The sequence below is a fragment of the Ammodytes marinus genome (genome assembly GCF_949987685.1).
Source record: "Ammodytes marinus genome assembly, chromosome: 22".
Taxonomy (NCBI): Eukaryota; Metazoa; Chordata; class Actinopteri; order Uranoscopiformes; family Ammodytidae; genus Ammodytes; species Ammodytes marinus.
The window spans coordinates 15,799,751-15,815,181 of NC_137226.1; the positions used below are offsets into that span (position 1 = coordinate 15,799,751).

The window sequence follows — 15,431 nt, forward strand, 5'->3', positions numbered from 1 at the left end:
AATGTACAATGTTTTGTAATTAAAAATAAGACATTTTTACCGAACATTCATATTTTGGTATCACAATTTTAAAATCAAAAATCAATCTTAACACAACATGGTACAATCACCGATAGCAATCTTTACTGAGAAATAATTTTCACTGTACAAGCAGATATAAATATGCAACCATAAAACTTTGAGCATACAATTAGTGTTCAGTAACTAAATGACTAATATGCTAAAGCTGTATTGAAGGATTTCAATGAAAAAAAAGCTACTAATCTATTAAAAAAAGAGTTAGAGAAACTCAAACCAAGAAGAAAAAAAATCAATGACATAGAATCTGCCTCAGAATATAGTACAAAAACAGCCCAAGCTGCAGTAACACTTGGCCAGAGGACATATAGTAGATACGGAGTATTTTTTTCTACACCTGTTTGAGACAAAATTTGCAATTCCCCAGAGCAGTTCATACAAGCGGATTGTTTACAGAGCGGTATGTTATCCAGTTGGATTTCATATTTGCTGAACTAGACATTGAAGGTCAATACTGTATAGATAGTCTTGCATACTATTAGCAATTGTCAAATTTGGCAATGGAGCAGCTGCTTTTCTTTCATGATGTGTCCTTCTCTGGGCCTTAGGTCAAGAACAGGAGTGCAGTTTGTGTCCTTTTGGGAAAACCCTGCCCCCCGGTGGATCTTTATAACATCTCTTTGCTGACATTGGTGTCCATCCCTTTCTGACTTCAGATGGAACTGACAGATGCATTGTCCAGTGCCGGCACCTGATCAGAAATGCCACATCGGGTCAGGGTGGACAGGCCGTATTTATTCTTCTTCGTCTGTGATGGTAGCGTTGACACAAATGGATTCATAAAATGTGCAACATTTAACGGATATCCATGGGTGTTTCAATCTCCAAAACACATTAAATAATATACTAATTACCTAGCCCATCCATAACTGAAGTCATACAGCTCTCTAAAACCTTCCCTCTGGCCACCGCTGTCGGATGAGATGGGTCGTAGTGTGTGTGTATGTATGTATGTATGTGTTCCCAGTCCAGACGTTACTGCAGCCTTCGCTTCTAAGTCCCAGGCTTGAAAGGCGTTAGGCATCGGAGGGGCTTGGCCAAGGCTTTGGGTGGGGAGGAGTGCAATCACCGGTCCAGTGGAGAGTGGGACATGGGGAGGGGACAGTCACAAGGCTTCATACAGAAGGGTCAAGGGTCAGGAGTATATACACAGAGTGAGTGACTGAGTGGGAGCCTTTACTGTCGACTCTTCAGTGAATCTACCAGCCTGCAGGGACAGAGAGCAAACATAGAAGATCAAACGTTGAGCAATATTTAAATATGACCCAATACTGGAGAGAATGAGTAATCTAGAGTCAACAACTTTTAATGGGCCCTCCACATTGTCTTTCTGCTACACCAGGTATCCAACAGGATGATTCATTTTCCATTTTCTGACCTATTTCTAAATAAGAACATTTCTAATGGCTTTTTAAAAGCATGAAAGCGTATAGGCCTACCATTCCATTGCCTCATCCAGGCCTGTGCCCTTAGTGGCTGATGTCTTGAAGATCTGCCATTTCCTGTCTTTGAGGGCGGGGAGTCCCAGAGCATTGGCCACCTCAGTGGGCGTCATGGAGCCGTCCATGTCCTGTTTGTTTGCAAATACCACCAGGATGGCTTTCTTCAGCTCTTCCTCCTGGACAAAAACATGAGAATGGAAAATGAAATCATGAAAAGTGGACATTTTGAGATAGAATTTCCAAAAGGCTGGTTTTCCAAGTAGCAGCTAATAATATAAAAATCAATCTTTCATAGCTTATATCCATATAAAAACTTTTTCTGCTTACCTCCAACATGGCGACCAGCTCAGACTTTGAGATGCCCATCCTGTCGCGGTCACTGCTGTCAACGACGTAGATGACTGCGTCTGTGTTTGAGTAATAACACCGCCAGTAGGGCCTGACGAGCAGAGAGGAGAGCAGAAAGGTCATAAGACAAGAGGGGAGGATGGAGAGGTAGAAGACACGAGTGGCTGAGACTGTGCAAAGAAGCAATAAGGAAAAAAAGGTTAGTTTAACTTTAAAGAGTAAGGTCAAATAAAACGTGAATAATGAATACATGAGGAGAGAGAGAGACGTGAATTCATGATTTTACAGCAGCCTAACCCTGCATTAAACCAGAAATGAACGGTTATGTACAAAAAAAAAACGTTGAAATTTATATTTTTAATTTGACATTCAAATATCCAAGATATTAGTTGAGGCACAAACTGTTAAGCGCTATGACTAGGGTTGCAAAATTCTGGGAATATTCAGGGTAGAATAAAATGGGAATACAGCAGTTATTTGATCAGGATAATTCTACACCCTTCCAATAGACATAGTAATCAAATTAGTTACCTTATTGTATTGAACAACAACAAAAAGACATTACGTATGACAAAAAAAGACTACAATAAAATAATGTTCCTCCTAGGCCTCCATATCCTCTCCACAGCCTTACCAAACTACAGCTAGTACAATGGTCTGGAATCAAGCTTTCTCGTTTGGAGTATGGGGGAGAAAGTGGTCTGTCCTGTTTTAATTTCTTTATCCAATTACAATGGTCTTGGGCAGCACTAAGCCCAGGAAGACTCAACATGTCCTTTCAAAATAGTGCAATTTTGTGCCGACCATGTGTGTATACACGCCGTTTGTGTGCAGCAACATTATGAGCTGGATACTATCAAACCGTTTAAAACACACACGCGCACAGTCTGTTTTCTCCCGTTCTGAGCAGAGCATAAACGGTAGGCTACAGCTGGGAAGAGGCGGAGTTTGATGGCAGTATCTGCTGTGAGTGAGATACAAGTTGTCTATATCCAGTTAGCCAGACTACAGACTTCCTAACTGTCAGACTCTGATGGGCATATTCACTATGGGTCAGGCTCAAAGAGCGTCCAGTTTGCACCTACCTGATACTCGTCTGTCCGCCCAGATCCCATACCTGGAACTTCAGATTCTTGTATGTGACTGTCTCAACGTTGAATCCGATTGCTGCGCACAGAAAGATCCAAATAAGTACAATGAGGGCACAGAACATGATCTGATTAACACCACTATCTTAGCTGCATGTACGGTGTGATACTTCTGCTGAGTACAACACGTTCCATTCCTATTATCTGGCTATGTAATGTAAGTAGGGTTGCAAAATTCCGGGAATTTTCAAAGTTGGAAACTTTCCATGGGAATTAACGGGAATTTATGGGAATTAATGGGAATTTTGGGAATTAACGGGAATTTACTAAATTTAAAGCAACCCAAATGCACTAAATTCTCCTAACTATGTTATTTCAGTCCTGGCAAACGTTCTAGACTGTAAAAAGCAGTTTTTTCAACTAAGTTTTAATATATTTATGAACATTTAATTTCAAATCAGATTTTTTTTTAAAGTTTATTGAGATACCCAACTTGATATCATAAATTGATTTTTACTAGACCAGGTTTACAGAGGCTTAAGCTTTGATTTTAAATATAGTTGGGGACAATATATTTGAGCATAATCTTGACTAAAACAACCAGATTTTATGCAAGTACACTTGGCAAATTGCACATAGCACACATCCTACTGCAGGGGTACTGAGGCCACGTCCCCTACATGCTCTGTGCATTCCTCCATCACATGGGGGGGGCATTTGACTTTATTTATTGAATGGGTTGGGTCAGACAGATGAGTAATAATTTACTCAACATTCATCTTTTTGTTGTTCAGTGAAATTATTGATTGTTCATAAAATAATCAACTTGATAAAGTTCTTCTTACAAATAAATCTGTTCAAATGTAATGTTTTTTGATTGTATTATTTTGCATGGATGTCTGCCTATGACCAAACATAGTGTTTAAAAGTTTAGATTTATGGTTGGTTATGAAAAAAAATAATTTAAATTACCGCCATTTTGTTAATTCCTATAATTTCCAATTTTGAATATTCCCAAAATTCCCGAGCGAAAGTTCCCGTGGAAAGTTTCTGGAAACTTTCCGGTAATTTACCGGAAACTTTCCACCCCTTTGCAACCCTAAATGTAAGGGACACAGTGGGAGAGAAATTATGCCGAATCTTTTTGGCTAAAGAGACTAAAACATGGTGCATGTTTCTGATCTTTTTATTTTATTTTGTTTACCTTAAATCAAAATATGTGTTATTACTGGTATTGCAGCAATCCTCAATGACAGCCTAGCTAACTGCTAACTGTTAGTACCGGTTCGGTACATTCTCAGTACATATATTCCATTAGCTATAATGCATGCAATTAAAACCAGATAAACTTGTTTTGTATTTTTGCTTTGCTTCTCTCCAATCAAAACTTTGTGTCTGATTGTCCTGTGTCATAGTAGAAGAGTTTGCCTGCAGGATAACTTTTCAGAACCACTCATAATCTAATTACTGTACATAAATAGGTTGTTCTCACACCACTATGTGTAAACGTAGTGCTACCGATAATGCCGTAGTGTAACTAATATAAATAATGGATTAATAATAATGGATTGGATTTATATAGCGCTTTTCAGTGCACTCAAAGCGCTTTACAGGTTCCAGGTTCCATTCATTCACATAAACACTAGTCGGGAATGAAGAGGAAAAATTCACTTACTGGGGATTGTTGTGACGACCTCTCCGACCTGCAACCGATACAGAATGGTGGTTTTACCAGCGCCGTCCAAACCCAGGATCAAAATCCTCATCTCCCTGGTGCCGAACAGGCCCGAGAAAAGGCTAGAGAAGAAACCACCTGAAGGGCAGACACACGGGGAAGATATGAGCACTGAGAGAAACAAGCTGCAGATCAATGGATGGGCAGAACATGTAGGCTGCCTACTTCAGATCATTGGTCTTAAAACAGCACAAGTGTGCTTGTTCCGTCTTCGTTCATTGAATACTTAGGGTGTAACACATCTCTTTGGGCTCTGGTAACCCATGATGGGCATTTCTCATCACACTGACTGTGCAAACGAAATCAAACAATGAACATGTAATAATGACTCAAATGCCAATGTGGCAGTTAACATTTGTCATAGAAGAGTTACAAAAACGGGGAGACGTGAAGTCACAAAGACTTGAAAAGTTAATTTCATTTTAGTGAAACTATTTAAAACCCAGCTTCTTCCCCGATTTCCGTACGTGGGCTCAGCGTAGTTGTCACTCAGGTGGTACAGGAAGTCAACCGAGGGTTCGGCATTTAAACTTTAAAGAGTGCAGGTGGTCGTGCTTTCTCTCCTACATGCTTTATGCCAATATGAAGAGGACAGGGTTGAAAGGACCACGTTTAGTAACTGTCCTCCCCAAACCACCGTGGATGCAAAACATACGGGGGTGTTTACTGTGAAAAGCTAGCGCTAGCCAGTTAGCTGGCAACAGACGCACGGTGCTTTAATAGAAGCAGAAAGACTGAAAACACAAATACTATGTAATAAATTATCCATACGCATGTAGGTTATAAGGTACTCTGAGGAAAAATTGTAATTTCCTCGACCAATAATTAAATACTCACCCATTTCAACGAGAATAAGGTCGTAATAGCAGCAGTGCGGTGGTGGCAGCTTGGACTGAAAGCTCCTTCCGTGTGGCTGACGTGTCTCTCAGCTACGTCATCAACTTCCGTTTAGATTATTTTTCGCCACATTCGCCACTAAAAAAATAAACGGACAAACTGTTGCAACTGATGGCACAAGTTAAAACTTGCCCCCCAAATATAATTAACACATTGATAATCGTTTGGATTTCAAACGCAATGATAGCTTTATTAAAACACAAATATATCCGTCGAAAGTGCCGCTCGTGAAGAGAGGATTCACCCCGACGCTGTGGTGCAGGTTACATTCAAGAACCCAAAACGGGTTCGTGTTCCCAACTGTTTATTAGCTATTACCTGGCTATTACTAGGAAAGGGAATGTGACAAAAACTGGTGAGTTGTTTTGAATGCAACTCGCATTCAGTCGAAGGAGTTGCCCTCTCTCAACAGCATCAAATTTATGATCACCCCAGACAAGAAAGATTATAAAGATAGATGTGGATGCTGCAGGGTGCAACGGTAATTTAATGCAAAATGCGACCGTTCTGAACAGTCAAGAATAACTTTGCAATGCGGGAAGAATTGCTCTGAGCTGAGAATTGCACACACGGATGGACCTGGTGCCCGACGGCTGAGACATCAGCATTTGCAATCGGCGGTGAGACTGACTGAGGAGGCTGGGACCGCCGACCGTCAGGATGGTGGAGCGGTCGGACCGAGCCCCGCTGCTGGACTGGGAGGAGGTTCCGTCCGCGGAGAAGCCTTGCGGCGGAGCGGCACCGGCAGCAGCAGCGCTACCCCCAAAGGAGCGACTGACGAGCCCCGCAAACAGCCGTGCCTCACCGGGGTTTGGGTGGAGCGCAGGTCCGGCGGGGGGTCCCACTCCAGACGGCTGCAGCAGCGCCCCGCCCGCGACCTCCAGCACCCCGGCGGGCAAGGATGAAGCGCTCCCTCCCGACGACGACGACGACGACGAGGAGTTTGAGCATCTCTCGGATTCGGTGGAGTTTGTGGCGCTGGAAGACAGGATGGTGAAATGGGAGGAGAAGGACCAGATCGTATCGGTCTTTGTGGTTACATTCAACACCAGATCAGGTGGGACATCACTGACATTTGCAACGTGAATTTATCATTCCTATATTTATTAAAATGTAAATTATGTTGTTAAGGAAAAGCATCATGTTTTTACCAGGAAAGGAAAAAACCGATTAAGTCTGCTTCGTGTAATGCAAGCAATTCTAATGTTGTGTCAGACTGACGCCCAAAATGAAGAGCGCATGTTTGTAGGCTACACACAGCCTGCAGAACCTTCTCCTACAGGTGTGGCTTTTTTCTGACCTGGCTGATAATAATTGAAAGCCCGGACTCCCTCTGTGTTCTAACTACAGCACACGGACAGACATGTCAAAATGTCAGGATGAGTTCTGCAGAGGGAAATCAATCAGCCGGCTGTCTCTGCAGAGTTAGGCCTATACATTTTTAATGAGGGGCACGTTAAAGACAGGATGAGCCCAGCTGTGAAATAGTAGCCAATCTGGGTTCCTTCCTTATACCCAGAGGGATAGTCAGCGTATGAATCACAAGATTTATTGATACAAAATGATAGAGAAAGACCTGCTGTTATTCCCTGCAGGGTGGAGCCAGGCACTTTATGGTTTTGCAGCAAGTCATAGGCCTTCTGACATGAGACAAGGATAATAGGCTGACGAACAGGTTATAACAATGCTTTAGAAATAGAATATCTGCTCAGTGGAAGGATCAGATGTGTCTGCACTCCACCATGTCACACATTCTGACAGGGGCTTTGCAGAAGAGGGCCTCAATTTGGAGCCAACAAAAAAGACTCCAGGTATTTTTAGCTGGATCAATTCCTGCTCTGTAAAATCATTACTGTTACCCTGGAGTCTCAGTCCACTGCACATGCTCTGAAGCCATCTGATTACTTTATACCAAAGCCAGGATTCACAGGGTAACTAACTAAAACACAATCAGAAAAAACACAGAGCATCTTTTCTCACAAAAAAAAATCAGGATATTAAACAAAAACACATTAAGCAGATCCATGATATTGGAGACCTCTGCCTTAGTCTTTTAGCAAGATGTCTCTAAACGTATTTGTCCCATCCTTACTCAGCTTCCTTTCTGTCTACTTGGAGGTGCAATCCAACCAAAAGCACTTTTCAAAAACAGGTGTTGCTTATGTTCTTGGAATTCACAGATCACTGTCTTCTTTGAGGGTGTTGTTTGCGACAGATGTTTTGCTTTTTTAGAGTTTTTGGTAGCACATTTTATATCTTTTCTTTTTCCAATTATGTGCCTTATATTTTACCTAGCAGTGACCTTTTCATGGCTTTTCTGTGTGTACAGGAAATGGCTTTTGATTGGCATTTTGCCCTGCTCAGGTAAAGATATACTTTGAGTCATTAACATCTGTCAAATTGACAATAGAGGAATAGGTGTTCTGCCGCAGGTGGCTTTAGGTCTCAGTGGAGGATACAGACCTGTAGGCAGGAACTCCACTGACTGAAACACCTACGGTAGCTAATGATTAGATGGGAAAGCTTAACGGCTGAGTCACCTTCCCTGTGTCCCTGCTCCTATCAGGCCGTGTTTGCTCCCAACCGACACATAATAAATTCCAAGCAAATCCAGTCGGGTCTGTGTGGGTTACTGTTCTTTTTCACGAGCATGGAATGTCATGGTGATAATGCATTTACCGCCTGCTCTTGTATCAGCGTTTTGCCTCCCTGTGTGGTTTAACATTATCGGCCTGCTGTGTGTGTGTGTGTGTGTGTGTGTGTGTGGGTGTGGGTGTGTGTTGGGTGTGATAGGGAACATGCTGGAGTGGTGTCTGCCCAAAGACATGGACCTGGAGGGAGTGGAGTTCAAAGCCATCGCCAGCGGCTCTCACCGGGTCACCACAGACTTCATGTGAGTGTGTGTGTGTGTGTGTGTTTGCATGCATTGCAAGATTTGCACAATAGAGAACGTGGTTGGCTGTCTTTATAACCTGAACAAGTGGAGGAAGCTAGTTTAGATTATTAGGATGCAGTCCTATGTCTTCCTCCCGGCAGGATAAAATGATGACATTATGATCTTTGCCTGGCAAAAAAAAAAAGTCCCAGCCATCTGGCAGTGCCTTTGCTTTTTCATGACTCATGGTTTGGTCTGTCTCCTGTCCACAGTTACTTCCGGAAGGGCAGCTACTTTGGCTTGGCCTGCTTTGCCAACATGCCGGTGGAGAGCACAGTGGAGAGGGGGGCAAGGATGAAGTCGGTAGGGATCCTGTCTCCTTCCTACACCCTGCTCTACCGTTACATGAGCTTCCTAGAGCACCAGGTCAGGTGAGAAGGAGTCCGTTAGAAGAACAGAGTCAGTGGTCTGCTTTATTATGCACATGGCAGGAGATGTCACCTTCACTGAACAACAGACTCAGGATCAGGGCTGCAACTAGTGATCATTTTCATCAGGCCACAATCACCCACCGCCCAAGGTGACGATGAATGATTGCTTTTTTTTGTCCCACCAATGATCTCAAAGCAAGCAAGGGGAACCTCGTCACAATGTCCATTAAGTAGCTTTTGAGTTATTTTTTTTCCATAGGTTTTACATTTTTTATTTAATTTTAATTTCAGAATTTAAAACAAATAATAATCAACAAAAAAAAATGATAGAATAATATGAATGTTGATACATTTGTTATTGTTTTCATCTAAAACTATATATATATATAGGGGAAGGTGGGGTGATTTGTGCATTTTGGAAGTTGCAAAACCCCTTGTTTCTAGAAAACCGTGGAAGAAATTGGAAATGTGACCACATATTTAAGAAGAGCCATCCATTTGACTCATCCTGTAAAGAAGGGAGACACAAGGAATAAGATATAAGCACATTTAAGCTCAAAAAACTGTGTTTTGCCTTTCAAAGTAAAATTTCCATGATCAAGGTTTTTTGATTATTGTGTCTGAACAATTATAGACACGTTTGAAAACATTTGACACATGTTTTAGTGCTTTGGTATGCTATACTTTGAGTCTATATAGTTAGCACAATGTCAACCCTAAATTGCTGCATCATGCCTATTATCCAAAATTCTGGGGATGGGGTGATTTGTGCGCAAGGGCCTGGGTGAGTTATAAGTAAGTAAGTAAGTAAAATGTATTTATAAAAGCACATTTATGACAGTTTGCACTGTCCAAAGTGCTGTACATAGTGCATTCAGTAGGTAAACAATGAAGGTAAAATAACAATAACCAAAATAAAAGACGTAAAGCCCATACATCCACATAAACACAGATAGTAGTGCAGAGGTAAGTAAGTAGTGCAGAGGTTAATGGGGAGGAAACACCAGGGTGTACATATGGGTTTTGAGCCTTGATTTAAAGGCAGAAATGTAGGGGGAATCACATTTGTCAGGTGGCAGTTGGTTCCACAAGCACGGAGCAACTAGTGCAAAGTACATTTCTGAGAGTTGTGCCAGTGGCATGGCTGTATACGCTGGTCACCAAAAGAAAGTGATTGTCTACAGTAGCTCAGAAGAGGGTGACATCTCAATTCCACTTAACGACACCACTGATGAGAGTTCAGATGGCCAGAAAGATGATGATGGTGACTTTGTCATTGTGACACAATGACGCACAAATCGATTTGTGCGACAAGACAACTTTTTTTCCGAAAGCTATATTTCTTAAACAGTTTATTCCAGATCCAAAGTTTTTATTGCCAGGGATGCACAACATCCTGAAATATATGTACATATTTGAGTTGGAGACATAACTGTCAAGGCCTGACTTTAAAATCACTTTGAGTAAAAAGTTGCACAAATCACCCCACCTTCCCCTACTGTGTTAATATACCTTCGGTTTTTATTGACACCATTATTGGGAACGACATAGCGTATAGTCACATACAAGTCAAACTAGATGACTATCCTCTCCGTAAAATAATTATTAACCAGACAAAGAGCCTACGGTAATGGTATAGCAGCTGTGTCAAGCTGTGATTAGACACAGCGGTGCTGTGAGCTAAATGTTAATGTCAGCATACTTACATGCTGACGTTTAGGAGGAATAATTCCCTATCCAAGTGTAGCGTGTTAGCATGCAATTATACTAATTAGCATTAACCACAATGTATATTTGGGGCTAATGGGCATGTCACCAGTTTGGCAGGTAAAAAAGTAACCAATTAGACCAATGAAAATCTTGACCTGATGGTGGCACCGGACGAAAAGTCAGTTTCATTTTTAGGGTATATGAATGTTTGAACACAATGTAATGGCAATCCATTGAGTTGCTGTTGAGAAATCATCTGTATCCTGTAAATCAAAAAGCCCTTCTCTAGAAGTTCAAGCATGGCCTCTGGGGGCCGCCAATGGGGCCTTTTGACTCCTCTTAGCCTACTTCCTTTTTTTCCTTTTTCTTTTTTCTCTCATCTCAAATAGACCACTCTCACACTTTCCTGGAATTCTTTTTTATTTTTCTCAAGCCCTAAGCAACGCTACACTTCCATTTTGCTGGTGGCGCTACAGTACTCTCTCTCTCTCTCTCTCTCTCTCTCTCTCTCTCTCTCTCTCTCTCTCTCTCTCTCTCTCTCTCTCTCTCTCTCTCTCTCTCTCTCTCTCTCTCTCTCTCTCTCTCTCTCTCTCTCTCTCTCTCTCTCTCTCTCTCTCTCTCTCTCTCTCTCTCTCTCTCTCTCTCTCTCTCTCTCTCTCTCTCTCTCTCTCTCTCTCTCTCTCTCTCTCTCTCTCTCTCTCTCTCTCTCTCTCTCCTCAGGGCCTCTCCTGGCCGCCAGTCAGGCATTGGTCATGCTCCTTACTCATCATTCTCCACGTAGCTCGCTCCACATTCCCAAACTGCTGACTACCATGGCACTGATATAAAAGGGCTCACTGTTGGTCACGAGGTGGTCAAGCTATTTAGGAATTTTTCCCTTTTTCCCCTCTTTCTCCCTTCCTCTATTTCTAATTTAATGGACAACTGTGAAAAGGAAAGTGTTTAAAGAATAATTAACAATGCCTTTATATAAATATAAAGCCTTAGCAAGGGTCTAGCTGGGATGGGAAGTGTTTTTTTACCAGACTGACATCCAGCCTACTGCATTATTGGTGGCATTTCCAAATGGTCCCGTTCTTTGCTACTGAATGAGGCCACCTGCATTTGTATTATAAAGAGCTGCAGCTGATCATTATTTCACGATAGTGTTTCTGCACTAATTATTCACTGTTAACCATGTGTGCAGTCCATATTTTAAATCTCCATTTTAAATACCAAAATGGCTTTCTGCACAACTATTCTATGCTGCTGGAGACAAGACAAGACATAAATACTGTAACATGTATTTCATGAGAGCATTATACAGATTGCCTCGTTCCTGCATTATGAAGTGTGTCTTTAGCAATTCAGTGTTAAAACTATAAAAAATTAAGTTAAGAAGAAATAAAATATGTATATATTTAAATTTAATTATTTTAAATTATTTAAGTTTTCAGTAATGATGACTATCTCAAACTCTAAATGACATCTGTTCCAGGCTCCAGCTTCAGACCCCTGGCCACTACTCTCCCCTGGAAGCCTTCTATGAGGACAAGAGAGCTCTACTGCCCCACAGTGGTGATGGGGTTGTTATTGCATGTCCAGCCAACGCCTGGGGAGCTGCAATCAACCACAGCATGCACCCGGAGATGAAGGTAGGAGAGACGCTTCTACCTCTTCAGCCTTTGCAGATGTTTTTCTCTGGCTACATTATATTACTCGATAACCTTGTGTGCCTCTATGTTTGCATCAGATCACCCACCCTGCAGGCTGTATGTCCCAGTTCATCCGCTTCTTTGGAGAGCAGATCATGGTGCTTTGGAAACTGGCTCTCCTTCGCCGACGCATCCTCATCTTTTCCCCTCCACCGGTGGGTGTCGTCTGCTACAGAGGTGAGAAACATATTGGAAGTATTCACACAATATTGAGAAGGAGTTTGAAGGAATAGTTAAATATTTGGGAAAAGCATCAACTGTCTCATTGAACACTTGGGAAGATAGCAAAATAGGTATGTTCCACAAAATGTCAAAATATTATTTTAAATTCTTAACATTGCAAAGCAAAGATCATTTTCATGTTTTTACTCTTTGTACATTTTCAATCTTTTACAGCTCTAATGCTATGGAATTAAACTTATTTAGAAAACCGTCTTTAAAAAATTCAGAGTATTTACGTATATGCAGATCTAGCTCATTTTTCCAATTTCATCGTCCAATCCATCCCCTCCCTACTCTCAGTGTACTGCTGCTGTTGCCTAGCGAACATCTCCATCCCGGGGATCGGCGTGACTGTGCCCGAGTTCAGACCCTTCTTCTATGTTAATGTGGCCGACATCAGCGCCCTGGAGAACGAGCTCTCCTACGTAGCATGTAAGTGGATCCTCCAAACATGTTCAAGAGTACCTATTTGCAGACCCATGGGGGAAACCATTGAAAACGGAAGCCACGCCCCAAACTCATTTCATTGGTCAGAATTGTAACCTACTCTGAATTTGTTGTCTTCTTTTTGTTTTACTGCCGGAGTTCACCTAGCGGTGAATAATAATACACAGTTTCCACCGGTTATGTGCTAGTACACAGTAAAATACGTCAGTTTGTTAAGGTGGCCAGGACGGTGGTAAAATGTAGATGTTGAGGTAGAAGATGCATGAAGCAACGAAGCTTTGTGTACATCTTCTAAAATCCGTCTCTTTAATTCACAATTATCACACTAGGTCAATCACATACAAATATAAACTCTTATAAATAAAAGAGTTGATATTTGTATGTGATTGACCTACTTCTGATAATTGTGAATTAAAGAGACGGATTTCGGAAGATGTACCCAAAGCTTCGTTGCTTCATTCATCTTCTACCTCAACATCTACATTTTACCACCGTCCTGGCCACCTGGGACCCTTAACAAACTGACGTATTTTACTGTGTACTAGCACCATAACCGGTGGAAACTGTGTATTATTATTCACCGCTAGGTGAACTCCGGCAGTAAAACAAAAAGAAGACAACAAATTCAGAGTAGGTTACAATTCTGACCAATGAAATGAGTTCGGGGCGTGGCTTCCGTTTTCAATGGTTTCCCCCATGGGTCTGCAAATAGGTGCCTCTCAACATGTTAAGAGCCACACTGCGAAAACGGACTCTTTTGTTGGTCCAAGGTGCAACTTCTGCTAGTATAATAAGCATCTCCTGTATCTCAAACCCTGTGTGTTTGTGTATGCCTAGGTACTACTGAGAAGATCTTTGAGGAGAAGAAAGACCTCTATGATGTGTACGTGGACAATCAGAATGTAAAGACCCACAGAGAAGGCCTGAAGCCTCTGCTCCGCCTCAGCACCGCAGACAGGGAGAAATATCGCAAGCTCACTGAACAGAGGTAGGTAACGCTGCTAACATCAGGACTAATGGTTACACTTCGCAATGATTAACAGGTACAGAAAGCAATGCTAGTGCAGGCTCACACATAAACTGTGCTTCTGCCGTGGAACACAAAAACTTGTATCAATCCATGACTGAAAATAGTTCCTAACAATTTTTTTAATAATATTTGACTATTTTAGGGAGTACAAGATCTTTTTTAACTCTTGAGTTAAAAAAAGATTTTGGCTAATAGTGAGGTGCTAGGGATGTCTGCATGCACACACACTACTAAACCAATATGGTATGCACTATTATATCTCAGAACTTAACTACATTAACATAGTATTAACATTGTCAATACTATTTTCAACAGAAAATCTAGTAACAAAGTGTGTATCTGTGTGTGTGTTTGTAGGCAGATGTTGCTGTACTCCCAGGAGGAGAATGGAGACTGTGTGTCGACTAGTGAAGAGGATCTCTTTATTCTGTAAGTACAACATGATTCATTTAAGCAGCCAGTTGAGGGGTAAGTACTGATTAACTACTGTAGAGCAGACACAACTTGGCTCTTTTTTTATGAGGATTCTGGTAAGAACGGGTTGGCACAGTGGCAGCTTAGAAATATATCAGATTGAATCAAAGCGGTAATGAGCCTGACAGAATCCCCCAGCCTCTCTCCCTCTCACAGTCACTGTAGTTATTTAATCTCACAAAGTGCAGATTTGTGTTTTCTATGTTATCAGTGATACTGTTAACAGCATAGACACATTAGGTAAAATAATACAAAAATATGGGAAGAAAGGATATAGGACAAGAAGAACTTAAAGCTGGGGTATATGATTTGGGGAGAAAATGGCAGTTGGGCTAGAGATTCGAATCCAAATACCTAAACCGCTCCACTTGTTCTCTTCGGTCCCTCCCCTATGGTCCCTCCCTGACACGCTCTACACCAACAACGTTGTGCCAAAGTGAATGGACAGTCCCAACAGCCAATAAGAACAGAGAATCGGAGCCTCGCTCTGATTGGCCAAAGTGTACAGCTCACGTTAAGTTTGACCAATCAGAAATCATATACCCCAGCTTTAACTGGAACTTTGTGGATATTTTTACATTATATTTATTAAATAATTATTAAAGCTATAGTGCATACTTTTTTCATATCAATAAATGTCGGTTACATTTAAGGCATCGGCAAACGAGTTGCCACAAAACTCTCTGTATTACTCTGGTAGCGAAATAGTCATGGAACCAAATGTCTCACCTTCCTTCTGAATCTTGTCTCATCCAGGTTTTTCCTGGAGCAGAACAACAGGATCTTCCAGACCCTTGGCGAGGTGGCAGCGAGCAGCGACCCCACGCTGACCCAGGAGAGTGTGAGGGCCATGGGTCTGGATCCCCACGGAGACAGGCTCTTCCTGCTCCACCTGCTGGAGATCTACGGCTACGACACACTGCTGGTGTCAGAGCAGCTCTGTTGCAGTTGAGAAACAAC

General features: G+C 41.8%; 2 protein-coding genes across 2 annotated transcripts; one reads left to right on the forward strand and one right to left on the reverse strand.

Annotated features, from left to right (window-relative positions):
* Nucleotides 1-101: 101 nt before the first annotated feature.
* arl1 (ADP-ribosylation factor-like 1) lies at nucleotides 102-5,600 on the reverse strand. Its single transcript, XM_080051187.1, has 6 exons — nucleotides 5,529-5,600; nucleotides 4,632-4,769; nucleotides 2,954-3,035; nucleotides 1,848-1,959; nucleotides 1,518-1,696; nucleotides 102-1,285 (listed from the first exon to the last, which is right to left on the reverse strand). Exons 1-6 carry the CDS (start codon nucleotides 5,530-5,532, stop codon nucleotides 1,255-1,257), a joined length of 546 nt encoding a protein of 181 aa, XP_079907313.1. The 5' UTR covers nucleotides 5,533-5,600; the 3' UTR covers nucleotides 102-1,254.
* Nucleotides 5,601-6,189: 589 nt separating this feature from the next.
* On the forward strand, nucleotides 6,190-15,423 carry LOC307268662 (DENN domain-containing protein 11-like; the record flags this gene model as incomplete). Its single annotated transcript, XM_080051392.1, has 9 exons — nucleotides 6,190-6,645; nucleotides 8,382-8,481; nucleotides 8,736-8,894; nucleotides 12,082-12,238; nucleotides 12,337-12,475; nucleotides 12,821-12,952; nucleotides 13,805-13,955; nucleotides 14,355-14,426; nucleotides 15,228-15,423. The coding sequence occupies exons 1-9, from the start codon at nucleotides 6,249-6,251 to the stop codon at nucleotides 15,421-15,423; spliced, it is 1,503 nt and encodes a 500-aa protein (XP_079907518.1). The 5' UTR covers nucleotides 6,190-6,248.
* Between the last annotated feature and the right edge of the window lie 8 nt (nucleotides 15,424-15,431).

Excerpts from the sequence above, each read along its gene's own strand:
- arl1 (XM_080051187.1), bottom strand. Across the intron at positions 3,036-4,631 it reads GGTCGTCACAACAATCCCCA|CAATCGGATTCAACGTTGAG; the intron begins GTAAGTGAATTT and ends TTCTGTGCGCAG. Across the intron at positions 1,960-2,953 it reads GGCGGACAGACGAGTATCAG|GCCCTACTGGCGGTGTTATT; the intron begins GTAGGTGCAAAC and ends TCTGCTCGTCAG.